Source organism: Natator depressus, chromosome 5, assembly GCF_965152275.1.
Source record: "Natator depressus isolate rNatDep1 chromosome 5, rNatDep2.hap1, whole genome shotgun sequence".
NCBI classification, from domain to species: Eukaryota; Metazoa; Chordata; order Testudines; family Cheloniidae; genus Natator; species Natator depressus.
Window position 1 is genome coordinate 32,709,917 of NC_134238.1, and position 15,866 is coordinate 32,725,782.

The 15,866-nt window shown below is 40.6% G+C and overlaps 1 protein-coding gene across 1 annotated transcript in view; it reads left to right on the top strand.

Moving 5' to 3' along the window:
• The window catches only part of ITGA1 (integrin subunit alpha 1), a 121,597-nt gene that overhangs the window by 45,026 nt on the left and 60,705 nt on the right, over window positions 1-15,866 (top strand). The window contains exons 3-9 of the mRNA XM_074952532.1: window positions 806-915; window positions 1,964-2,052; window positions 2,147-2,261; window positions 2,924-3,051; window positions 9,533-9,681; window positions 11,377-11,527; window positions 15,274-15,439. Coding sequence (XP_074808633.1) covers window positions 806-915; window positions 1,964-2,052; window positions 2,147-2,261; window positions 2,924-3,051; window positions 9,533-9,681; window positions 11,377-11,527; window positions 15,274-15,439 — 908 coding nt within the window. The remainder of the gene's footprint in view (window positions 1-805; window positions 916-1,963; window positions 2,053-2,146; window positions 2,262-2,923; window positions 3,052-9,532; window positions 9,682-11,376; window positions 11,528-15,273; window positions 15,440-15,866) is intronic.

The following is a 15,866-nucleotide window of genomic DNA, read 5'->3' on the forward strand; positions in this document are numbered from 1 at the left end:
TATTTCATGATCTTCTGGCTTGTGGGTTCTTTAAATATACATTAAGGCAGTGGTTCTCAAACTAGGGCTGCCGCTTGTTCAGGGAAAACCCTTGGTGGGCCGGGCCGGTTTGTTTACCTGCCGCGTCCGCAGGTTCGGCCGATCGTGGCTCCCACTGGCTGCAGTTCGCCGCTGCAGGAAGTGTGGCCAGCACATCCCTCGGCCCGCACCGCTTCCCGCATCCCCCATTGGCCTGGAGCAGTGAACTGCAGCCAGTGGGAGCTGCAATCGGCCAAACCTATGGACGCGGCAGGTAAACAAACCGGCCCAGCCCACCAAGGGCTTTTCCTGAACAAGCAGTGGCCCTAGTTTGAGAACCACTGCTGTAGACCATTGTAAATTGTAATTTAAACTAAAATGGAAAAAAAAATAAGAGAGGAGAGAGAAGATGTTTTAAAAAAGACAAATGCAGATACTTTTTCAAATCTTTTGTCTCCCAAAATGTCCTTGGCGTTTGGCATTGTCTTTTCCTCCACACATCCATGAACACATACACTCACACACCTCTTTCCTTTTTTTGTGTTCTTCTCAAGGAGCAGAAGACAACATGGTTACTTTTCTTTGTCTCTGAACTAAGAATATGATGCCATTTTTTCCAGCTGTGTCTCCAGCTTGCACACTTGTGCAGAGCTTGCTGCAGATGGGCCCCCCAATAAGTTTTATAAAGGTGCATTATACTCAGTACTGACTTTCATGTCCACTAATGGAACAAAAAGAAGAATGTATGCTTTGAGGAGAAAATTCATGTGACTTATTTCATTTTCAGGGTACTTATTGGTTCTCCATTAGTTGGCCAACCCAAGAAGAGAACAGGAGATGTCTACAAATGCCCTGTAGGGAAGGGCCAATCACGTTGCATAAAACTGAACCTACCAGGTATGAAATAAAATAGGGGTGGCAGAGGACTACCCTTATCCTGTGTGTGGAGCTCTCATAGAGGTGACATCTTAGCAAGTTTATAGCTAAATTTTTTTTATTAAAATTGTTTACAAAAAAAGATAGCTAAATTTGTGTAGCTAAATGCTTACATTCTGGGGGATAAAATAACTCATGATAATGAAATAGGAAGTCTTTCAAATCAAGGTTGCACATTTGAATATTAATAACAATAGTATTCTCTTCATGTCTCTTCAGTGCCCTATGTCTGCATGAAATATGTTGGTGATTTCAATCCATTTGATGGTGAACAATGGCTATGTTATATAAACACCAGTACAACTGGCACTAATTGTCTCTGTGTGGCAGTCCCTAAATTATCATGGATTACCTTTTCAGTATCTCATCCAAACCCCACTGAAGCCAATGAGAGTCTTTCCAATTACTTCAATGGTCTTTAGATGAGATGGTCACTGGCTAGAAGTGGTCTCACCAGAACAGGGATGAAGCAATTACTATGTCAATTAGAGTAAGCCTGGATTGCCACCATAACTGTGGCTGGCATCTGGAGATCCTTGATAGTGACAGGAAAAGAGTTACTGTCAAGCTGAGTTTTACCAGATTTATTATTTAGTTTTAATCTTTACTGAAACCCCTTACATATTAGTGATTTATTTCGATGTAAAATCTATAATATATATAACAGCAGACTTCTATACAAGATGTAATGTTTATTTGTTCTAACTGGTAAAATTGTGTGAACAGTAATCTCCTGCTTTCATCGCACTGCTATTTCTACGTTCTTTTGTGGTTCAGGAAAACTATTTGAGACAGTGACCCAGACAAAATTCTGGGATGAAAGCCAGTCTTGGCATGTTTACTTGTTCATTATACTCCTAATCACTGTTCCGGCGGGAGGAGGAGTGCTAAAATACTTGATAGAACCAAAAACAAGCTGTGTTTTATGTTTGGAAGCTTTATACTAGAGGACATATAACTTAACATCTTTTCACTTTTCAAAATACTTAACATTTTGATCTATTTATAGCTGACACTTCAGTTCCTAACGTCATGGAAGTAAAAGAGAACATGACTCTTGGAACAACTTTAGTAACTAACCCAAAAGGAGGCTTTCTGGTAAGAAAATAAATACATTCCTTACTTTGATAGGGAATTATACATATCCCAAAAGCTTCATTATCTAACTTTTAACTCTTTCTGTTTCTTAAAGGCGTGTGGACCTCTCTACGCTTACAAATGTGGGCATTTGCATTACACAACTGGCATCTGTTCTAACGTCAGTTCCACATTTGAAGTTGTAAATGCCATTGCACCATCTGTACAAGGTATGCATACCACAGTACTGTTCTCATGTGTTTGAAAGCATGAAGCACTGAACAAGACAAATGTATACACACAGGCATACCAAAAAGCATAAACTATTTTTCCAAGCTACCAGCATTACCAAGTTAAGTAAATGTTTTCATTGTCAGTATATAAGCTAACTTCTTGCTACTTTTGGAATAAATGTGCAGTGTAAACAATCTCTAGAATGCTTTGTAATGTCCAAACATAATTGCTAAAAATAGTCCTGATGCTTTTCCTTATGGTCAGAAGAGTTTCTTTAAATAATGAAAGTAAGACATCTAACAAGCCCTGTCTGGTAAGATATACATTACAAAATCTTAGGACATGTTTAAGTGGAAGAGCTAGAGTAGGAAAGTAGGAAATTGGAAAATTAAGGGTTTACCTTAGTAAAGATCCCAATCCTGTAAACAAACACATGCCTAACTTTCTGTATGCAATGTTCTACTAATGTTAATGGGACTACTCACACATGTAAAATCCTGGGACTAAAATGGCAAAGCAAATATTGCTGAAAACCAGTTTGTTTTAGACATGTATTTTTAAAAGTCAGGCTTCGTTGTGATGTCTACAATTATTGGTGCAATGATTATACATTTGACTCTTGTTTGTGACAGTTCTCATCTGGCAATTTATGTTGCAGAATGTAAGACCCAACTGGATATTGTCATAGTTCTTGATGGTTCTAATAGTATTTACCCATGGGAGAGTGTCACAGAATTTTTAAACCGCCTTCTGAAAAAAATGGACATAGGCCCTCAACAAACACAGGTAAAGTGATGCTGTGATATTATTCTTGTTTGCAGAAAAATATGGTTTACGGAAAATAAAACGAGAGGAGAGTCCATGCAGAATAAAGTGAGTTTATTACAATGAGGAGTCAAAATAAAAAAATGATTTTATCCTCACTTTGTCAGTTTTGCCACAAAGAAAAAGTTCCTTCCTGCTCAGACCCACAGCTTCTTGGAAATACTGTTCAAACAACACCTCCATTACAGGGTGGGGAAGGCGAGCAGCAACCACAGGAGAATGGCTGCTGCCTCATGCCCCCCGACCTTCACATACAGGTAGAATAAGGATATGAAAGACAATCAACTCTCTCCTCCCCTCTATTCCCCAAGCTTAGCCAATGGCAGCAGGAAAAGACAGAGAATCTCTATGCCTCTGCCATCTTTCCTATCAAGGCACCATCTCTATGTGCATTCTGGGTAGAGGGAAAGCCTCAGAGCAGCCAAGTCTGTTCTGCTCTTCCTTCCTCTTCTCAGGACCCCTGCCATCATATCAAACATCCCCTTCCTACTGAGATAGGAGGAAGGCTGTGAGAGCATGGGAAATTTCATTCCAGATTACTAAATTGCCCATCAGAGAGGCCCTGGCCAGTTGAGATCCCACCCCTCCCCTCTCACTGGGGAGATCCTGATAGTCTGAGACTTCCCCCCTGCCCCTCCCAGCCTCTCCACTCTCCTTGGAGAGACCAGAACCACCAGGATTTCTCCCCATTTCCTCTCCCGTTCCAGGACCAGCTGGAACATCTGCCCTTACTTCCCACTGGAGAGACCCTGACTGGCCAGGACTTCTCCTTCACCCCTCCTCTCCCCCAAGAGTGGCCAGGATCTCTCCTCCTTTCCCCTTGCTGCCTAGGCGAAGAGGAGTGTGGCTGGGCCCTCTGCCCCTCTGATCTATATTTTTAAACATGTAGGCCTTATTTTACTCTCACTCACACTGCTTTAAATTCTATGTGACTGGATCAGATTGGATTTGTACAACCGTCTCCATCACTATAATTTCTGAGCACTTTGAAATCTATGGAGTTACACTGATTTCAAGCCCAGTGTTCTACAAGTGACAGGAGAATTGGGTCACTGCTGTACACTGTAGTTTCGAATGAATTTATAATATGGCTTTGGCTATTAATTTTACAAAACCATTTTCTGATTGTCTGCTTGGGGCGTTTTGGTTTATCTCCTCCATGAAAAAATGATCATCGCAGTTATGGCTAGATAGATTTCATCTTCTCACTATAACTAAGAAAGGAATGGAGTAAAAGGGAAAGAGAAAAAGTCCTCCATTCTCTACTTTAGAATGATATTTTAAAGCAATAGCTAAAACATTGAGGTACAAAGAGTACAGTACATTGCTGTATATGTTTTTCCCACAAGAACTTCCTCCTTCTCCTGTCTCTTTCCCTAACTGAGCAGAGTGCTCAGCACAGTTTCTGAGGCAGCTGGCCTGCTTTTAAGTTGTACTTGTACATCAGACATGTAATGTATGTTTCCCTGTTCAGCATCAGATGTAAGAGTTCAGCTCAAAAGCAGTCCAGCTGCTGGAGTTCAAAGCAGCCCAGTTGTCTCAGCCATGGCTGGTGAGAACAGAAGCCGAAATGAAGGAGAAATGTGGCATTCTCCTTTGAAGTCTGGCCACTTGAGAAGCAATCATGGTGCCCCAAACTCAAACTGAAAGGTGACATCGCTATTGCTGGTCATGCGACCATCAGAGCTGCTCAAGTGGGTGGGCCAAGTGTGGTTGCTTTTTCTGAATGGTGGGAAGAGAACTGAAGGAATATGGCGGGGGAGGAGGGGTGTGAGAAGGGAAAGGGTCATGGCGAAAATAGGAGGAAAGAAACAATTAAAATGGGGAGTGGGGTGAGAAGCTGCAAAGCAAAGAGAAAGTTAAAATGCGGATCATGAATAAAGGAAAAAAAGCATTACTGCCTTTTTCATACAAGTTCTTTTTTTCCCTCCTGTCTGAGCTATTTCCTGTGGCACAAGCCCTATGCCGAACAGCAAAAAAAGTTTCATTAGAACTTTGGAACCATATTACAATGATTTTAAAAGACTCTCAGGCCTATTTTATTGCTGCATTAATTCACACTTTGGGGGGCTATGGGCAAGTGGCTTGTGCCTCATGATGCCCCCCACCGGGCTGAATCAATGGGCTAATAAAACGTGCCCCGTGGTATCTTAGTGATCACTTTTATTTCCAAAAGACAGAAAGGGCATTACATGTATAAAAAATATTATGGCATTAAGGAGGTTTTGTATGAAGGGAGGATTTAGTGGTGGCTTAAAGATCATTATGTTTGACTCATTAGGGGCAAGATAGACCAAACAAAATGCCATGGAATAAATCAGACTGTGTCATTACTGAGGAAAGTTCAGCTGGTTCTATATCCATAAAAATGAACCATCTGTTATTGCTTTCCAAGCTTTTTCAGTTTTTAATCTCATCTCAAATAAGTTGGCTAAAACCAATAATTTTCTTTCTCTGCCTCCTCCACATCCCAGTGAGGAATGTCCTGGCATTTCATTGCTTTAAATTTTACTGTTTTGTTTTGTTTTTTTAGGAATACAATTGTTTCCATGTATATTTATTAGGACAGCTAATTTATATACTTCAAACAAGGGAGTGTATTTATTAATAGAAGGAACAACAATATATATTGCCACAAAAAGTTTTGTCTTAAAATAGAACGGTCACACAGAACATAGAACTTTTCCTTGAATAGTCTTACAGCGCTTTTGCACAGGAACTTGGGACAATTACAGAACCATTCCCTCATGGAAAATAAAAATGTGTGGAATGTAAGGGAAGAGGACAAAGACATGTTCAATAAGTCATGAGTCAAAAAACATGTTCAATAAGCTGTGGTCAGTAAAGCTGGGAGGAAAAATGTTAGCTTTTCTCAGGCAACATAGAAATACCACCCCCTAACTAATAGGATCCTAGTTCACATATGTAAACCAAGTAAATCAAGATTCATATTACATGTAAGATTGGGATTAGTAGTCTGATGAGGTATGGGGGTTTGGACAGGATCATAGTCCCACTAAGGTAAGGTTACATCAGTCACATGTGTGCCCCGTATAAAAGCCCCCAAAAGCCCAACCTTCCATTCCTATTACAATAGAGATTTATGTCTAATTTTAAAAGGTGGAACTGATTCTGTCACTTTGCCAAAGATTGTAACAATTTTCTCGAAAACCAGTAAATTATCCCTGCCAGAGATGATGTATCCTTGACACCTTGGACTAGATTGTACCAGATGACAGGTTTTTTCAAAAATTCTCCCAGGGCAGGATTCCTCAGAACTCCCAAAAGGTCATCACATCTTCCTCCTTCATATTTTACAAGCTGAATGCTGTGCTATACTATCAACACATGCAGTGTGATTTTCAGAAACAAAGTGTAAACATTTTCAGCAAATGCTCTTAGTATACATTTGTCAAGAGGTGCTGTTTCATTCCATGGTTATGGGCACGATTTTCTTTGAAGAGGGAAAACTAATGAATCAATTCCTTAGTCTATTGCCCCTCTTCTCTGCAAAAACAAGCACCTCTACATACATAGGACATTCCTGGGGTGGGGTGGTATATGTGGCAGCCAGCATCCTTTCCGCTTCCCTGATCCCGAGAGCATCCAGGGGCCGATATGGACCCTACCGCAAATTAGAGCAGCCTCAATGCTGTGATCTTATTTGTGCAGGCAGTAATAGTTTCCTGGGAATCATTCCATCAGCCTAGGTTTGCTGGAGTGCAGCTTGCTCTGCCTATACTCATTCATGGCCCCAGCTTGCTCTTGGCCTGTCCCCTGCACTAGGAGGACCAAGAGCAGGTGGCATGGAGCTGGCTAGACCAGCTTTATGCCACCCAGGGATTCCTTAAAACACAAGGGAATCCACAGCTGATTGCTGGAACAAGCCTCTGTCCCCTTTGTGTGGCTAGAGCAATGAAAATACAACCAAGTAGGGAACAGGGATATGGCCTTTTGAGTTTATCACAGGTGAACGGGGAAAGTTTTGAGAGCCCCTTGTTAAAATATTCACAGTACCTCACTGGAATTATTTTATATGCAAGAGCCAGATCATGATTGAATAGAGCTAATTTCCATGTACCAATTTATTGGCTGCTACCACATGAAATGGAAGATAAGGGGGGATGAAGCTCCATCATGGGTTTAATGGTCTTATCTAAGAAAAAGAAATCACTGAAAGCCAGCTTCCTTTGACTGGGCACATTCCTCCTTCAACTGCAGTTAAAACACATGCCACAAAATTAGGTGCAACGGAGGCAAGGAGTTCAGAATTTAATCTTTGACAAGGGATACAGTTTTAGCCACACGTCTTCTATGAGCAGTAAATGTCATGTGTGCCTCAGTCTTTTGTGTAACCTAAACAAGAGATACACATTGTGCAGAATCCACAGGGGCACACAGCCCCTGGATATTCCTCATTATGGGAGCAGAAGTGAATTTTTAGAGGCAATTTTAAAAGGGTGCAACTTATCTTAATGGGGTGAACTTATGTATATCCTTCCTTTAGAAAAAGCAAGCAAATCTGAGTTGCAGAAGTTAAAGGTGATGTTAGGATTCTCTGTTATTGTCATATCCCTTTATAATCATACTGCTAGCAGGATCATGGGGTTAATAAGACTATTACAATGTCAATGTTTACTTTATCACAGTATAGGATATTTATCCCATTATAGCATCATCAGTCTGAATGCTAGTAAACAAAACCTTTTCACAGCCGACGGAAATGTTATAAAATTGTCTCAGAAACACATCTATAAAGCAAGTCTAAAACACACACCAAGCCACCTATAAAATAATATGACTGTATAAACATTATAGAGGTCTTATTGATCCCCAATACCTAAATGTTACAGAGCTTTTAATAATAGATGGGCGAAATATAAATATGCCACATAATAGTGCATTACCCTAAATAACACCAATAAATCGTAAAGCTTAACATAAAATTGAAATATGCTAATGGAATATTGTGTGGATTTTTCCCAGTAAAAGCAGTCAAGAACCTGCCAAAACATTAAAAGAGACTGAGATGAATGAGGGGAAATTAATTAATATTTAGGAATATTGCTTATCTTTTTTATTTTACATTCTGTTTTTGCAGTAGGTTCCCTCAGGCATTTGCACACTGGCTGTAATTCAGTGTGTCAATCTCTCACACAAAGACTTGTCCAGCTGAGGTCTTCTTGGGTTTCCCTTCTTTCCAGGAGCTGCCATTTTATTCAAGTTCTCCCCTCTGGCGCATGTCAGGCATAAAGAATCTATTGGTTTGGCTTACCTCCTGCTGGGAGAATGGCCTGAGCCTGAACTACCCTCCCTGCTGTCCCTTAAATCAGAGAGCACTGTGCTCTTGATCAAGCTAAAGATCACTGTAATCTTCATCTCATGCTGGGGCCTGCAAACATCAGCTGAGTGATACTTCTGCTCTAGGTTTAGTATAAATGATATATTGGATATAACTGAAATGTATTTTAAAAGCATTAGCATTATTGGATGTGAAATATGTCCTCTTACTCCATAGGCAGTTGTCTAAGCTCACCTGTAGAGCTAGACAATTTTTTTTTAAAACAAAACTGGTGAGAGGGAGACGCTCTATAACATGGTAGTTAAGACACTGGCCTGGCTCTGCATTCAAATCAGAGTTTTTCTATCCCAGTTTTTCTATCCTAAATCAGACTTGAATCTGAGTCTCCTAACCTGTTGGTCAATGGCCTAACCACCAGGCTATTAGCTATACTGGGGTGGGTCTTGCTCCTCCTAACCTCCCACACTTTTTGTGAAAGATTCAAAAACCAAATTTTAAAACCTCAGTATGTCTTGTGAAACACAATAGTTGTTTTCGAACCATATCTACTCACATGCAAACTATGTATTTATCTTAGGAGAAATTTACCCCAGGACTAGAAGTGAGTGAAATTTTTTGGATGCAATTCTTTTTGCCAAAAAAAGTATCTTCAGGTCAACCTAAACAGCTCATGAATATGTGTTAAATTTACTGAATTGTTTTGTCTGAAACAAAAAAGAAAAAAATTCTGAAAAAGTCTAAATGTTTTGTTTTGACATCTTCTAAATGAAATGTTTTAATTTTTTTATTCAAAATTATTCTTTAAAAAAGCTTCAATTTTATTTTTAAAAAGGTTTTAAAAACTCAAAAAATAAATGAAATGTTTAATTTGGGGTTGGACAAAACATTTCATTAGGCCTGAATAATTATTTTCTCTTTTTTGTTTTATTGAAAATTTTGAAGTGTTTTCATTTTGAGTTCACCTGATGATTTTTTTGCCTGCCAATCAGTTACTCACACAGCTCTACCCAGGACTTGTGTTGTCCATACCCCTTGCCCTGGCCTTCAGCAAAGGAATGTATTTAACCCATTGAGAGAGACTGATGATCGCAAAAACGTTTATTATTGAGGGCTTTTTTTAACAGAAATTGCTTGTTTCAGGTTGGAATTGTTCAATATGGGCAAAAGGTAGTCCATGAATTTAACCTCAGTACTTACATGACAACAGATGATGTACTGATTGCAGCCAAGGCGATAAAGCAAAGAGGTGGAGCACAGACTATGACAGCCCTTGGAATAGATACAGCAAGGTAAGTGCATACTATTTTATGAAGTATGGATAAGTTACAGTGGAGATGAATAAAATCAGATGTGTTTGTAGATTTGGTTTTTATAGATTTTGATTTTGCAAATCAAAATCCAGGGCAGTTTGCATCTGGGTTCCATTGTATCTGAACTAAAGCTAGGTGAATAATGGAGTTTTTTAGTAGTAGATTTAATTTAAATAAGGAGTAAATTTAGAGTAGAGCCAAAACCAATTTTTGCTCAGTAAATAGAAAATTTTAAAAGAATCATTTTGACAAAATAAAAATGTTTGTTTTGATGCTGACCATTTTTAAAGGTTTTTGAATTTTTAAAATAAAATTAAAGGCAACTTAGAAATAAAAATTCATTCGAAACTGAAAAATTGAAAGGTTTCATTTAAAAAATGTCAAAATGAAAAATTTTGATTTTTCCAGAATTTTGTTTTTTCTAAATAAACAAGTCAGCAAAATTTACATGAATTCACAACATATTGTGATGTCGCCAGACTATTTTATTGAAAAATAGTTTGGGCTAAAAAATGTCACCCAGCTCTATTTAACACATCCTTATGCCATATGTAATTATCTGTATAACACATGCAAGTTTGTGTATATGAAAGGTTTATATTCTTAGTTTTTTCCATGCTGTGGTAAATGTTCTTTTTATTTTTCCTTATATAAATTTTGGTTTTTATATCTTATTTTTGTTACGTGTAGAGGGAATTTGGGTGAAAAAAATGGGAGTTGAACACTGATACTTAGTATTCTTTGTCTGTCTATCTCTTTATCTCCGTCTCTACCTACAGACAGGGCACAGATCTACCGATCTAACGAGTCTGTCTATATTGCTTCTAGAGTGACACCATCTGCTTTAATTGTTCTATTATTGTATTTAATAACATCACAATCTACCAAAAAGCCCCTTGACAATGCAATTTATTACATTATTTTGTTCTCTTCTGTAGTTTATTCAGTCCTCATCTCCTCCTCATACCTTAACATCCTATTTCAGTCAGGATCAAAGCATTCAAATGGGAGAGGGGGAAGGAGGAAGCAACCTCACTGAAGGGAAGGTTAATGAGCACAGCAACAGTCATGGGTACTTCTAAAGCTGAGTGGTACAGGGATTTGTACTGATGTTTCTGCTTCTGTTGCTCTACTTAGTACTGTGGTACTCTTCAGTAAAACAAATCCTGTAGTAAAAAGCTGTAAGAGACATTCTCTCAGAACCAAACTTAGAAGAATCTGCAATTCTATTGGATGCTGAGCATCAGAAGCTTCTGAAAGTACTGGCTCTCAAACACTGAGCATGCAGGGAGAATTAAAGTTCTTTTTTCTGTATACTGTTACTTTGGGAATCCTCCCTTACCCGCAATACATGAATTCTGGCTTCTGCTGGATAGACAATAAATGCAAAATCGGACACTCATACAACTGATGTGGACAGCTGTTTGACCAGCACTGTGAATCCATCAGGCGAGGCTGTGAGGTAATTGAAAGAGACAGAGATCACAGTACACATAAAAGAAAGAGAAAAGAATGTAGGGGTGAGATTTTAACATTTGATCAGATTAAGCATTTATGTCTCCCTTCTGTTTATTGGTTGATAGCAAGTAGTTTAGTCTCTGATCCATTTTTTAAAAATTCTGTGAAATCAGAGTGGTGTTTTGCTTTTCTGTGTTCTCTGTGTGTTCCCTAAAGGAAAGAGGCGTTCACTGAGGCTCGGGGTGCAAGAAGAGGAGTAAAGAAAGTAATGGTTATTGTGACTGACGGGGAATCACACGACAGCTACAAATTAGCAGACGTGATTAAGGACTGTAAACATGAAAACATTCAGAGATTTTCTATTGCTGTAAGTGAAATGATACAGGGAAATTTAGATCTTAAAAGCATGTTTCATCTTTTAAATTGTAATGCCTGTTAAAAAGTTTATTTCACAGCATCTTTATGGAGCTATAATTGCTCAAGAGAGAGGGGGAAATAAGAGAAACTTAAAGAACATAAAATACATCTTTCAAATTTTATAATACATCAGAAAAAGCCGATCAATTCATCCTCTGTGTGTGTGTGTGTCTGTGTTTGTGTGTGTGTGTCTGTGTCTGTGTGTGTGTAATCTATTTGTTAAGAGCAAAAGTGAATTGAGTGGATTAGTCTGAATCATCCAGCAACTTCTTAAGAGACTCTATCAGGTTTTTAATCATTTTATTCCTCATTGATATTTGCAATTAGGATATTGAAGCTGCCTCTCTCATGAAGGGGGGCAAACCCTATAAGCCGGGAGAGAATGAAGATGAAATTTTGTGAAAATATGAAATTATGTGAAAATAACCTACGCAGAGAAACATAAGGTCCTTAAATATTTTTGTGTGTGAATTATCTACGGTAACTATACATTAGAATTAGTCTCATATTTAACTAGTTGATTTTTTTAGAAAGTTTATTTTTAATCCCTCTTCAGGATCACATTTCTCTTTACTGCTCCTAACAGGAACACCACAGTTGTATTGCTTCCAGGTTTTGTAAGCAGAGCAGATAACTGCCAGATCCAAGAATCTATTTCCCTGCTACCCCCAGTCATGAACAATACTATCAGGAAGTACTGTTCCTGCAAGGCCAAGCAGCTCACTACTAATTGTTTAAATATTAAACATCAGTGTAACTAAATGGCACAAATCACAGGTTTTAAAGGAGGAAACAATATTTGGTTTTAGGCTGACAGTATTTTAATAGTGGCAGGTGGTAACACATGAGGCTTTGGTGATGGTTTCCTTCATTAAGCAAGAGTTCAGCAAATTAAAAATCCCATGTGGAGCTGAAATGTCATAGTTATTGATGGGCTCTAGCAAAATTCAGGTCTCTATCTGGATCTGTACTTCCACAAAGGCCAGAGGAATTAGGATCTGGAGGTAAGTTTCTGGCCCATCGCTAGTAGTAAATAATACTGTAATCCACAGGGCAAATTGTATCCAAGAATCTAAGAGTGCTTTAGAAAGCTCAGTTAATTAACCTTCACAACATCCCCGTGAATTAAGGAAGTTCCCATTTTGCAGTTCAGTAAACTGAGGTATGGAGAGGTTACATAATTGACAAAGACCTCACAAAGTTGGCAACAGAGCGGGGAACAGAACATAGCTCTCCTGATTTCCAGTACCATTCTCTAGAGTCTAGTCATTAGCACTGCAAAGAAGTGCCCATTATTGTTGTTTATTTTTATAATGCAATAAATTTTCATGGCACTTAAATAAAAGAGAGTATTCCTGTCCCCAAAGGGCATACAATCTATGGCCCTGATACCGCGATGTGATATGAGCTCGTGGACCCTTGCACCTGTACAGGACCTCACTAAAATTGTGCATCCCATGTAGGGTTGTGGCCTGAATTACGATGTAACTCAATGGGTGATTTAGAAATGTTGTAGGATATAGGGAAGGATGAGGGTAACAGCAGTTATAACACGTGATTGTTGTGGTGGATATGGTTGGTATTTTCAGAAAAGCTAGGCCTTGGCATAAACGTTCAAATTAACATCAAATTGACTGAGGCCCTGTTAAAAAGCAATACTGCGTAGTTGGATTCTTTTTATATACCTTCTTATCTTTAAGGCTTTAGGGTTCACACGGGGAAAGGTGACACACACACACTCCCATACAACTCTCTGACACGGGGCGGGTGACCGACCGACCTGACCCTCCCTGCCTGGCGCTCTCTGCCCTCCATGACTGGCTGGGGCCCCAGGACAGGCCTGCCTCTCCTGGCACCTGGCGCCGTGTCTTCCCAAGGCAACACGTGGAGGAGGGGGAGAAGTGTAGGGTCGCATGGCCCCCATCCCCAGATTTCTTCCATGGTTCACACCAGAATGTGGCCAGCAGCAGCTTTTCAGCACTGTGCAGGAGGGAAGGGATGGGAGCTGCTTCCAGCCACAGGGGAGGAGGAGTGGGGGAAGGGATGACCTGGCCCCTGTCTTTGCAGAGCTCATCTGTCCCCTCCACACACACTCCCCTGTGGCTGGAAGCAACTTTTCCCATCCTGCCCGCACAGTGTCGAAAGGCAGCTAACACCTCCAGGCTGCTGCTGGCCACCAATATAACCCAGCTGCCTCTGGTCCCCCGGCTACAGCACGGGCAGGAAGGGATTAAGTCCTAAGGATGCATTGTACGCCAAGGCCCTGAGACTGCAGGGGCTTCAGTAAACCCAGCTCAGCATGGGAGGGTGCCTAGGGGACAGAGAAACCCCATGCTCCCTGTGGACAGGACAGGACCCAGGGTGGGGGGAGGGTGGATGAAGAGGGTGCTAAGCCCCCTGCCCGGGGGTGCTGCTGTGAAGCCTGCAGGGTCGGGGCACAAACAGGCTGGAAATCACTTCCCTCACCACCACTCCAGAACTTAGCTGAGGGGCAGAGAAGCTTCCCTGTGCCAGCACTAGGTGGGGCTTTGGCACATGCAGGGCTTGGCTCCTCCTGGCCAGCACCACAGGCCAGAGGGTCTTGGGCTTTTCCAGGGTACTGGCCCAGCCAGAGGCAGTGGGGGAAGGAAGGAGCCTGCTGGCCAGGCTGTCGGTGAGCTGAACGGTCCGACCAGGGGCTGGTTCTCCGCACAGCTGGGAGCGGGATGTGTCCCGCCGGGGAGGATATGGAGGAGCAGCAAGGCTGGGGGAGATGATGGGGCGAAGCAGGGAGAGGACAGTGAGAGTTGGGGCACGTAAAGGGCCGATGGGTGGGCAGCAGAGGCGTCATGTAACCCGCTGCCACGTGGCAGCTGCCTACACTCACCAGCCACCGCAGCTCTCAATGCACAGCCACTGCTGTCTGGAACCAGGACGGGGGGTGGGGCCTTGCTGGCTGAGAGCTGGCATGCAGCAGGGGCTGTGCTGATGGACCAGCAGAGGGAGCGGCCAGCCTGCACACTGCGTCTTCGTCCCTCCACCAGCCTTGCACATGCCCGCCCCCATCGTCAGCTACTGGACCACCCCCTCAATCACCACTGGTGGGCGGGCGGCTCGTGAGAAGGGATCTGGCCAGCAGCAGGACCCGCCAGTACTGATATGGGGGGGAGGAGGAGAGACATAAAATATGGGACAATTTGCCAGTTTTTAAGAAAAAGTCAGGACACCTGCAGGAGGTCTTAAATACGGGATTGTCCCTTTAAAAACGGGATGTTTGGTCACCCTACATAACTGTGTACTCCTTGAAGATATCAGTGGGAACAGAGTTAGTGCCATGTTGAGCTTTTTTGAACGCCCCACTCTAAATTCACACTTCAATGGAGGTTTATGGATATATATATATATATATATATATATATATATATATATATATATATATATATATATATATATATATTTCCCTTAAATTTGATGTTTGTGAGAATCTGGTTTTTTGAAGGGAACACGAGAGTTTGCGTCAACTTCTAGACAAACTTTAAAGTTAATATTCATGATCTCATATTACCAAAAGTGCTTTTCTGACACTGTAGGGCTAGTGTTAAGTGGATTGAATTAAGCTAAGGTACTATTTCCCAGTATGCACTGACAATCTGCCTAAAATGTGTCTTTAAAATATAATTTGTAAAATATATTCTTGACATTTTTTTATTGCCTTAGATTCTTGGTAGCTACAACAGAGGAAATTTAAGTACAGAGAAATTTGTGGAGGAAATAAAATCAATTGCAAGTGAACCTACTGAAAAGCATTTCTTCAATGTCTCAGATGAATTAGCTCTTCTTACTATTGTTGAAGCACTTGGAGAGAGAATATTTGCCCTAGAAGGTATGAAATTTCTTTAAATTTTAATGTATCCTTGCATTATGACTGAAGTAAATAATGGATCACCTACTCTTGGGGATGTATTGTACTGGGTAAAGTACAATACATTATATGTTCATTTTTTAACATGCTTGTCATACAGCTGTCTTGCAATACATATCAGAAAGGGTAGATGATGTGAAATGTTATGCTCCGAGGCTGAGTAGATGGAGACAGTGGGCTGGAAAAAGTAAAGAAGGTCACTGTATTAGGCACCATTGTGGTAACACACCAACAGTACCAAATCTCTTCCTCCTATATTTATTTATTTATTTGAAACTTTACCTGGAGTTTGAAGTGTTAAAGATAATATAAAACAAAATGGATCTCTAAATTTCTCCTGGTCTCATTTTACATTTCATTGGTGTTTGCTGGGACAAGGTGATTTTTG